The 11,676-nt window shown below is 37.0% G+C and overlaps 1 protein-coding gene across 3 annotated transcripts in view; it reads right to left on the bottom strand.

Annotated features, from left to right (window-relative positions):
- Positions 1-11,676, bottom strand: part of LOC141433103 (cardioacceleratory peptide receptor-like) — a 238,036-nt gene that overhangs the window by 21,139 nt on the left and 205,221 nt on the right. For all 3 annotated transcript variants that reach the window (XM_074094944.1, XM_074094942.1, XM_074094943.1), the window contains 4 exons: positions 10,669-10,772; positions 10,279-10,372; positions 1,400-1,495; positions 68-271 (listed from right to left, as the gene is read on the bottom strand). In XM_074094944.1, the coding sequence (XP_073951045.1) occupies positions 68-271; positions 1,400-1,495; positions 10,279-10,372; positions 10,669-10,772 (498 nt within the window). The remainder of the gene's footprint in view (positions 1-67; positions 272-1,399; positions 1,496-10,278; positions 10,373-10,668; positions 10,773-11,676) is intronic.

Consider the following 11,676-nt stretch of genomic DNA (forward strand, 5'->3'; position numbering starts at 1 on the left):
TGTTTACGTTTACGATTTCTATCCTATCCCTTTATGTCTATGGTTACAATAATAGTGTGAAACTTACCATTTCTCATGGTTTTTGTTCTTCTGGAGTTAACTGGCGGGCTCATGACGACAGCTTTACTCTTGGTCCAAATGGTCATCACGATGACAGCGTAGCACGCTGCTATGGCGAGGGCAGGGAACACGAAAATCATTATGGAGACCAGAGTCATCCAGATTTGCCACCTTTTCGGCGTGCCCAGGTCTATCCAGCATTGTTGTTGACCTAGAAATCGTCATTCACTATTTTTGTGTGCAATCAACGCACGGAATAGACGGAAAGAAAGAAAAAACAAAAGAAAGCAGAGATTTATTCACATAGACAAAGACACACAAATACAACAAAATCAAAACAAAAAAAAAGGATAAACCGCAAACACAAATAAAACAAAAAACAAATAAAACAATGAAAATAGACGGTTTTGTGTGTCCCCGCAAAAGCGAAACGGCCGCTGACTCAGCATTAGCTGAGGCGTTGACGCCTGCAGCGCTGATATTCTGTCAGAACCATCTGTGACTCAGGGAATGATACATAAATACCTATACTTAACTTATCCATGTGCAAATAAAATTAAGAAAGAGAATATAAGAAAGAATAGAATAGAAGAAAGAGATGGTCTTCCTTCTATGCCATGGTATAATTAATAAGAAATAATAAGCTGCTAAGGAATGGTATTCGCTCCCGTCGTCTGTTTTTCCGGATAAATACCTACAATCTTAGATGAATGATTGGTCTCGCGCGCTCGCTCGACATGTCGAGCGAGCGATAATAGTCGAGCGATAATAGTCGAGCGAGCGCGCTAGACCAATCATTCATCTAAGCCTACAATCTAGGGCTCTTCAAGGCTAGATTAGGCTGTTACTGAACCAGTGAGATACACCTTTGGCCTCATCTGCACTTAACATCAGGTGAGATAGGGGTCAATCACGGTCAGTTTTTAACCCCCGACGCAAAAAGAGGGGTGCTATAAGTTTGACCGCTATGTGTGTCTGTGGCACCGTAGCTCTTAAACAGGTGAACCGATTTGAATGCGGTTTTTTTACTTGAAAGCAGGGTTTTTAGCAATGGTTCTTAGACATGTTTTATCAAAATCGGTTTAGCCGTTTTTCAGATATTGAACTTTGAAGTGACAATGTCGGGGATTTTTCCACTTTTGTTGGTTAGGTTATTAATGCATTACAGAGGGTTAATACAGTCACCCGCATTAATATCTGCCACAGGCGGAGCGTGCAAAAATATCTGACACGTCCTTCCGGCCCTATAAATAGAGTTGTATCAGATATTTATGCACGCTTGTTGTCTGATATTGGTGATGGTGACTGTACATGTGTGTACATAAAATATCTTATATACCTTGAACTTCCTTGATTTCGTATAAAATCAGGAGCGGAATGGAAAACACGATGCTTATTAGCCACGCCGAGACGATGAGCCCTCTAGCTCGATTCCCTGGACAACAGAAGATGTATATAAGTACAATTACCGTAGCAAAGTTTTAGGAATCATCTCGCCCCTTTTTGTATTGTATTGTAATCTCTTTATTGTACCTACATTAAAACACGCGAAAATAACATGTAAAATAATAATACGAAGTACAAAGGCGAACTTATTCCTTAAAGGGATCTCTTCCAGTTAACCTTTGAACGATTGACAGGATATCAGAAAAAAGAGTAGACACTACAAGTACAATGGAAAGATAAAAGAGCCGAAAATTTTAAATGGGTCCAAAATAGTGCATTATATATACACATACTCGTACATATACAGGTACACACTAATAGGTAATAATAAAACAGTAAACTAATACATAGAACAGAAATAAACTACATGCATAATATGTCTGTAAAAGTTAAAAGGGGAAAAATAACTTCGCTACCTGCCGTTAGATGGCGCTGTGCGCCTTTTGTGTTAGGATAATGGCATGTCGCCTTGACCAGTCAGTTTGCTTTTAATCGACTGCGGCGAACACATAGTTCCTGTGGGATAGTGATAAACTAAAATGACGCGGACGGAGTCGCGGGCACCAATTAGTCAATAAATAACATTGTCAATCTCTTTTAAAAAAAATATCTCGTTGAGTTTCATGCCGCAATCTTCTCAACAGAGGTTCTTCCGAACCGGTGGTAGATTCTTTTTACACACTGAAGTGCTTGTTATAGCCTAAATTGAATAAAGATATCTTGACTCTGACTTTGAAATAGTGACCAGTGCCCTTAGTGTAAGTTTTCGGTTACAAAATACGTCTCGATCGCGTTCGCGTTAAAATCTCAATTTATATGGAAACAAGAACAGCGCCTCTAGCGGAACGTTTGCGATGTTCCTGTTTCCATCGCGAACGCGATCGAGACGTATTTCGTAACCGAAAACTTATACTAAGGGCACAGCAATGCCTCCAGTATTTATAGTACTAGTCATCATTCATTCCAGCCTATATACGTCCCACTGCAGGGCAGAGGCCTCCTCTCAGAACAAGAGGGCTTGGGCCATAAGTTCACACGCGGGCCCAGTGCGGATTGGGAACTTCACGCGCACCATTGAATTGCTTCGCAGGTTTGTACAGGTTTCCTCACGATGTTTTCCTTCACCGCAAAGCTCGTGGTAAATTTCAAATGTAATTCCGCACATGAATTTCGAAAAACTCAGAGGTGCGAGCCGGGGTTTGAACCCACGACCCTCTGTTTGAGAGGCGATAGGTCAAACTACTAGGCCACCACGGCTTCATAGTAGTAACTACGTAAACAAATGAATCGAATGAATTTCACAAGTCGTGCTATTTAATGGATATCACAATTACTGCACCCAAACCATCAGGAATAATTAAAACCTGAATGAAAAGAGTTTCTCAAAATACCTGAACCAAATAAAAAGCATTCATTCCTAAATTGGGCTGTAAAAAATATCGTTACAAAGTTGACCTTTATGGCATTCAGGAAAATAAAATGAGTGGTTAAAAGGGAATTTTAACGAGATATGTAACTGAGGGTTGGGATACAATGACGTTACATATTCATTAGTTTAATTATGATGATAATAATGATAGTGTTTCAAAGCCTTATTAATTAAAAAAAAATCATGGAAATTCCATAAAGGTGATATTTTTCAAATTAAAATAAAAGCAAACAGTGAGTGTACCTACTCGTTCCCTCCCAAATTAAAAAATATATTTATTAAATAGTTTTATAAATAAGTTTTTGGTAAACATTTCACTTTTAATACAAGCTTTTTATTCGTGGACTGCATTTTTCTACCACTCAAAGGTTGCTTGGCAGAGATCCCTTCAGTGATAAGTCCGCCTTTGTGCTTAGCACTTTTTTGTAACATTTTTATATTTCCGTTTTGTACAATAAAGAGTATAAAAAAACAAACTAACTTTTTGTTAACTACTTTTATATTAATTGTCTGTCACCCAAACTTGTTCCGTCCTGTAGAGGAGACGATCCTGGCTGGACTACCAGGATGTCACTACCGGACTATAGTATTGTCACGGAATTTACGTTAGAGAATCTGACTACGAAGCTTGAAGTTCCGGGTTCGATTCCCGGCCGGGGAAGATGTTTGTATGAATAATACGAATGTTTGTTCTCGGTTCTTGGATGTTCAATGTGTAATTAAGTATGTACTTATCTATATAGTATATTTATCCGTTGCCTAGTATACCTAGTATTACAAGCTTTGCTTAGTTTGGGACTAGGTCAATTGGTGTGAAGGGTCCCATGATATTTATTTATTTATTTACTGTGTACCAAAGTTCAAGTGAATCCAACTACTGAAAGTTGATCAAATTTAACTTGCAAGATTTGATTACAGACTGACAGACAACAGGACAGGTGAAACTAAATAAAAGCATGTAAAAAGACAAAGTTTTAAGGCAACAATTTTATAAAGAACATGTGAATTGAGTTGAGAACCTCCTCCTTTTTTGAACTTTGCCGAAACACCGGACAATCGTAAGTCAGAAACATCCATCAATAGTTTTGTAACTAACAACATTACATTTATTCAGGTACGATACAGTGTGAAATCATCGAAATTGATCAAACGAAAAGATAAGTCACATCGAAAAATGCACATAACTTTCCAGATGAAAAAATCTAACGCTTAGTACATTGACATGTGTCTAGTCGATTCACAGACTGCCAATTTAAGTTCGAAATTGCATATAATATTCTTTAATTGTGTAGTCTTGAAGGTCAACATTATTCGAAGTCAACTTTTGTAAAAAGTTATTGAGACTAAATACCTCGAAGAAACTTTTTAGTAAATCTTACAGTTTTCTATTGAACTTGCTATCGGTACGAAAAAGAACACTCATTTAAAATTTTCGCTGTCATTGCACGACAGTTGTGCGTGTGAGCTCAACTCTCCTGCTGCTGTCTATACTTAGTCCGTTTAATTTACTTTCCAGTGTCAAAACTTGACAGGCAGACAGTGAAGTAATCCCAAAAGGGTTCCAGAACCATATAAAGATAAAGAGAACGGAAAGCACAGAGAATAAGTTACTCGTATACCTATTATTTGAGGTAAAGTAATATTTAAACTAACTTGCAGCGAAATTTTGATTTAAATAAAGCTCTACCTTTTTAGCAGAAGTACAAGTTCTACTAAATGTGAGATTCATCCTTTATCATCTTTGGTCTGTATCAACAATAAATGCAGAAGAAGAAAACTAGACAGTGGAAATTAATACCGTTAATAGTAATCCGCATAATAAAAGATGAAACGATGCCCTTTATACCAATGGTTAATAGTATTTTATGCAACTGTATAGTAATAGGGGTCCTTAAAACACGAGTGTGGGTTTATGAAACGAGGCGTAGCCGAGTTTCATAATAGGGTCACATGAGTGTTTTAAGGCCTAATTACGTACAGTTGCATACAATATTTTTTCTATATCCGTATATTAAATCCTCTATCATGTGTTCAAGAACCATTGAGAATGACCTGCATTAACGAGAAATAGGTAGGTATGTCTGCCCCACGAGCTGCGCCCCCTGCGCACGCGACGACCTGCTGCTGCACGTGGTCGCGGCGCCCCCCCCCCCTTCCGTGCTGTAATGATGTCTGAAATCTCATTACGATACAGATTTCCCGTATTCATAATAGAATCCAATGTCGTAATGCTGGTCATTACCTATGGTTTTTGAACCTATAATTGAGGATTTACTATATGGGTATAGATAATATCTTAAACAACGTAAGGATGGATTCACTCCTCGCACATTGCCGCACGGTGGTGAAATTAAGATGATGGAATAAGCTCTTTCTTCCTTTAAACATTTTGTGCACTTTTTTTAACGATTTCTTAAAAAAGAATAGATGAAACAAATAAAGTTCTCAACTGTTTCACATATCTCAATCTAAAGACTTAGCCAAATCCATTCCAAGCTGGACGTAAACATACTACAGAGTGGTAGATTCAGAATCATTTTGTTATCGACTGTGAATATTTCCATATTTTAGCGGTTTTATCGACCATGTTTTATCGACATGTTGGCGTGGACGCTGAATTTAGATAGTTTGTCCGTAATCGTTGTATTTGCAATATTATCTTTTATATTTTGCTACGCAACATGTTCATCTCAGTCAATGTCAGATTTCTCAAAATAAGAAGAATCAATATCATCAAAGGCCATCAGCAAGACTGTTGACTGTTGCAAAAAAATATTAACATTTATTTAGTCGAAAAGTTGATTAGCACAAAATAAACTTAATGATAATTTATCTTATCAGGAATACTTTGCAGAGATTTATATCAATGAACTAAAACAGTTACTTTGCTCACCCGCACTAAAAAAGTCAAAGCCGGGCAAGACGGGTGAACAAAGTATTTTTTATTAGTTCATCAAACTTAATTAAAACAATTTATTTTTAAAAATCTATGTAACATTATGTAACATCTATTTCGGGCTGACAAACGTTTTGGTAAGAACCTGAAGTGGCGTAGAAGTACATGAGAAATGCAATTAAATTTATTCGTCATGCATCGAATAAGATTAATTTTGAACGCATAATGTTAGACTTCATCGTCAACGTATCAGCCGTAGGACGTCCATTATGAGACATACGCCTCTCCCATAGATCTCCAGTTCGGTTGCAAGCGACCTGCACCCACCATGACCATGCGGCTTTAACCAGGTCATCCGTACATCGATGGTCCTACGCTTCTGCTGCTGCTGCATGAATAGACATTTGTTTCATAGAAATAGTAGCTATCGCAAGGTCGCGGATAGTTGTTTAATTTTAAGGATCTCCGGAATGACGCCTGATTCAATAAACTTGTCATCCTTCCTTCTACAATCCTTAGATAGTGTTTATTTTAATCAATATGCAAAGCAAATCAATCAACATTAAAATTTCTAAGTAGCTAATGATGTTGTCCGCATCAACCCAACATTACCGGACCCTAAATATTTTGTCCCCAAAAGCTAGCGTCGGACCCTTGTCCATTTGGCTGTTCGGACAAAGTTTGTTGAAAGGAATTGACAACAAGGGATTGACAACATGGTAATGAAGCACAGAACTATAACAATGGAAGAATTTATTATTGGCTTGCCTGTAAAGTATGGATTTCTCAGTGAGCGAGGACGACTCACGCTTGGCAGTTTTTTGGCTTTTCATATAACTACACTAAACTACTAAACTAAATGGTCAGTACAGACCAGTTTTCGAACAATTCACTTCAGCGACGTTTCGTTATAGACAGCCGGGAAATTACTGTAAGCACAATTGTAACAATCCGAAGCAAAAGTCTTTATGGCAGCCTGCTTTTTGCTACGGATTGTCACAATTCATGCCAGCCCAGCTCCTGAAAGGCGCCTAGCAAATTCTTCACGGATTGTTACATTTATCATCTCTTTCTTTTTTTTTTTTTTTTTTTTTTTTTTTTTTAATTTATTTAACTTAAAAACAATTAATTATTACATTTAGTGTTACTCGCCAAACTGTAACGTTTATTGGCGAGAAGCGCTCAATTTATTTTAACTTAAGTACATAACTACCTAACCACCTCATTCTACATTGTACAAACTTGCAAACAGAAGTAACAAAAGAGAAAAAAAAAAATGTATATGCATATAAAAAAAACTTTACACACATACTAATAGGTACATATAATTATTTTGGATCCCCGTGGACAAGGTTACCGAGAAGAGAATCCCTCAATTTAGTTTTTAAACCTGTTTTACTTAGTTTAGGGGTATTTCTTAGTAAACTAATTTTATTAAAAACTATTGGCACTACAAATTTTGACATTCTTTTACCATAGTAATTTTTAGCCTTAGGTTGAACTAATCTTTCCTCTCTTACACTCTTAGTATAATATTTATTTTTAACACGTACTTTATATTCATTACTGTAGTAATGCTGTAAGCCTACCATATATTTAACCTTTTTATCTACTGGTAAAATTTTACATAGGGGAAATAATGTATCGTAATCTCTGTTGCATTTTTGTTTAGCTTTTTTGCTGACTAGGAACTTAACTAATCTTATTTGTAAATTTTTGATGTCCTTTATGTAGGTAATGAATGTTTGACCATATACAACAAGCCCATAACTAATCAGTGAGTCAGCAAGCGCATAATATACAACTTGTAACGTTTTTTTGCTCAATACTCTTTTTAATTGAAAAAACTTTCCTAACACAGACCTCAATCTGTTACAAACGTCATTTACGTGCGACTTCCAATTAAAATTTCTATCAATTGTTAATCCTAAATACTTAAATGTCTCCACATATTTTATTTTTTCACAATGATTACAGTAAACTTTATTTGCGTGCAGGCACTCATAAGTATGTCCTATTATTTCCAAATTTTCGCTTTTCACTGTTTTAGCTAGATGGTTATACGGCGAATGGATATGCATGCATTTGGTTTTATTTAAGTTTAAAATAATACCATTGTCATGTGCCCACTTAGCGATACGCTCGAAGTCTTCTTGCACACTATTCTGTGCTTCAGATATATCCTTTGAGGCATATAGCAGGCACATGTCATCCGCGTACATAAACATTCGACATTTTTTTACAATATTCGAGACGCTGTTGACATGCATCACGTAACCGACCGGGCCGTACACCGATCCGGTCGGCACTCCAAGTTCTACTTGGCGCCTCAACACCCATCACCCCCGCTATCTTCGTGGTTATTTTCCTATTGGACAAAAACTCTTTAAACCATCTATTCGTGGGACCGCGAATCCCACATTCCTCCATCGCCTGTAACAGTATATCATGATCCAACGTATCGAATGCTTTTTTATAATCTATAAAAAGGGCTATCACCTGTTTACCAGCGTCTAGGCACTCGTTCACATAGTCTGCGAATCCGATCAGTGCGGAGATCGTGCTTCGACCCTTTCGAAAGCCGTGTTGTGTTTCTGAGAGTACATTATGACGTTCTAAAAATCTACTAATTTGATCGACAATTAATTTTTCGACAATTTTATCAATGACAGATAATATAGCGATAGGTCTGTAATTTACATATTCTAAGTGGTCTCCAGATTTAAAAATTGGTCGTATAATGGCCTTCTTCAGCTGATCAGGATAAACCCCATTAGTCAAACAGTCATTTATGAATTTAGCTATAATAGGACACAACTTATTGCATAAATACTTTATGTCTTTAACTCGTATCCCATCCAACCCTGGTGCTTTTTCACATGACATCGAATTTATGATTTTTTCGACTTCAGCAGCACTCACCTTAGTAAATCTAAAACTTGCCTCACACGATTTAACATAATCCTTTCTGTCTAATAAATTAACACTACAAATGTGCTTTATATCACGTATCTCATCTGTAAAAGTTTTCGAAAATTTTGTACAAATTTCACTAATACTTTCTTTTTTACCTAAATATTTTAATATCACGTCATCTAGACTAGCTTTGTTCCTCCCCAACCATAAGTTAATATTCACCCATATTTTTCTGAAATCCCCATTACATTTTAATATTTCCGACTGTCTATATTTATTCTTAGCATCATTTACCAATTTGTTAACTTTATTCCGAAATTTTGTGTACTCTAATCTCTTATTCATATTTTTTGGCTGTGATTTCCACACTCTAAACAAATAATCCCTACGCAATAGCATTTCATACAACTTACTATCTATCCATGGCTGCTTACTCCTTTTAACAATCTTATGTACCTTAGAAATAATTGTACTCTCCTTATAAATACGATCAAATACTGCGCATAATGTCTGAAATAACAAAAGCGGACATTCAATTAAAAGTAATTGCGACCAATCATATGCATCGAAACCTTGTTTTAATAATCTTTCACAAAGAACTTCACGCACGTCATCACTGTGGTTCGTTATAAGACGCGAATTATTGTTATCGCCTTCACACAAGTCAAATATTAAACCGACCGCATGATGATCTGAGAGATGCGCCTCGAGTACATACGACCGGAGTCCGCCGCCGACGCCGCGTCCCGCTCGCACCCACACGTGATCCAAGCATGACTCAGCGAGTCGGCCGTCTACCACTGCCTCGCGCGTTATCTCTGTACTCGGTATTGCACATTGCAGGCCCCAGCCACACAAGGTGTTTTTGTAGTTCGTTGTGGTTGGATTGCTTACATCATTTAATATGTCGATGTTTGTATCGCCGATCACGATAACACTATCACTTGCAGGTATATGTCTTAATCGTGTGTTTAACTGCTCCACACACATCTCCTTATTTTCGTTAGGCGGTCTATAAATAGCAATCACATGCAATGTATATCTTCCTGTTTCCAGCTGGCCATGTAGCATTTCAAGAGCTGGAGCGTCCACTCTCTGAGCTCTAAAGTTCAGTCCTTCTTTTGCATATATTAATATACCTCCTCCTCTTTTGGTTTCTCTCGTGCGTATATATGTAGTATACCCTGTCATATGATAAAACGGTAATTCCTCCTCCCTAATATTAATTTCGCTTAATATTATTATATCAACATCTGATTTACTTTCTTGCAATAAAAGTAGGAGTTCATTAAAGTGTTTTCGTAGCGATCTTAAATTCAAATGAAAAACATGAATTCGTTCTCCTTGACCCACGTCCTTACTTAAAGTTTTCATATCACCATACCTCTTGTATACAAGATCTGTTGATAAATCTTCTACCCTCTTCTTACACCGTATGACAGAAAGAAGTGGTGAAAACGTGTTCGACGATATAACCTCTGGTGAACCGAGGTGCCTTGTGATGATGATAATGATTACTTTAAATACTTACAGCTCCCAGAGAAGTTCATGGGATTCGTGATGGCGTCACACCGGTCAATGCTGAGCGCTACCAGGACATACGTTGACGCGTACATTACCACCGCCTAGAACAAGATTAAAATTAATCATTCATAGGATTCCGTTCCCCAAGGGTGCCAAACAGAATGCTACAGTACAATACAATATAATGAGCCATTGTAATTAGTCAAGATAGTAATATAGAAAAAAGAATTATTATGTTGTCTGCCTGTCTAGTTATTTATCTGTCAGGTTTGAATATTAAAAGGTAGTTGAAATTTATACATAATGTGTATTTATATTGCCGCTAATACAAAAAATAATAACAATAAACAACCACAACAGTATAATGATAATAAAAATATATCTGAATACGGTATACCTGCAGAAATTTCACCAATTTGCACATAAATTCTCCCGCCAACCAAGCAATGGTGATTTTCTGCACAATGTCCGGAAACACATACACCAACCCTACAAAGAGATCTGTGAACAAAAAGTAAACAAATTAGTAAAAACCTTAGGAATAATTTATAATATCGAGATCTTCATTGACGTTGCACTAAAAATAACTGTGTCAAATTTCGTAATTCTAAATACCCAGCGGATGAGATTTCGCGATTTTTTACCGATCATGAGAGAATAGGTAGGTGGACATACTGACAACCTAGGACAGTGTCCTGGCGCCGGAAAACGAGGAAGGCCTACCCCACCAAGTGATGGAAAAACGCACGGAATAAGAAGAAGAAGAAGAGACGAGAGAATAGGTATCTATCGTGATAAAAAGTAGCCTATGTGTTATTTCAAATGTCAGGCCATTTGCGAGTATAACCAAATGTCATCAAAGTTCCTAGTATTTTTTAAGCGAAGGAGTATCAGATTTTCATCCATCCATACGTTAAAGATGTGAAGCTTGACATTTGAATAGCATGACGACCGGATGGCCAAGTGGTTAGAGAACCTACTGCGACGCTTGAGGTCCCGGGTTCGAATCCCGGCCGGGGCAGATATTTGTATGAATAATACGAATGTTTGTTCTCGGGTCTTGGTTGTTTAATATGTATTTAATTAGTATATAGTTATCTATATAAGTATGTTTATCCGTTGCCTAGTCTCCATAGTACAGGCTTTGCTTAGTTTGGGACTAAGTCAGTTGGACTAAGCCCTCTTGTTCTGAGAGGAGGCCTGTGCCCAGCAGTGGGACGTATATAGGCTGGGATGATGATGATGATGAAGTCAATTGGTGTCAAGTGTCCCATGATAATAAAAAAACTAAGTTTTAATATTGCGTACTTCGCAGTTGATTGCAATAACATTTAATTGTACGTGAAATAAACATTTTTTATTATAATTGTTATTTTATTTAAACAAATATTACACCACCTGCGCT

This window comes from Choristoneura fumiferana, chromosome 12, assembly GCF_025370935.1.
Source record: "Choristoneura fumiferana chromosome 12, NRCan_CFum_1, whole genome shotgun sequence".
Classification (NCBI taxonomy): domain Eukaryota; kingdom Metazoa; phylum Arthropoda; class Insecta; order Lepidoptera; family Tortricidae; genus Choristoneura; species Choristoneura fumiferana.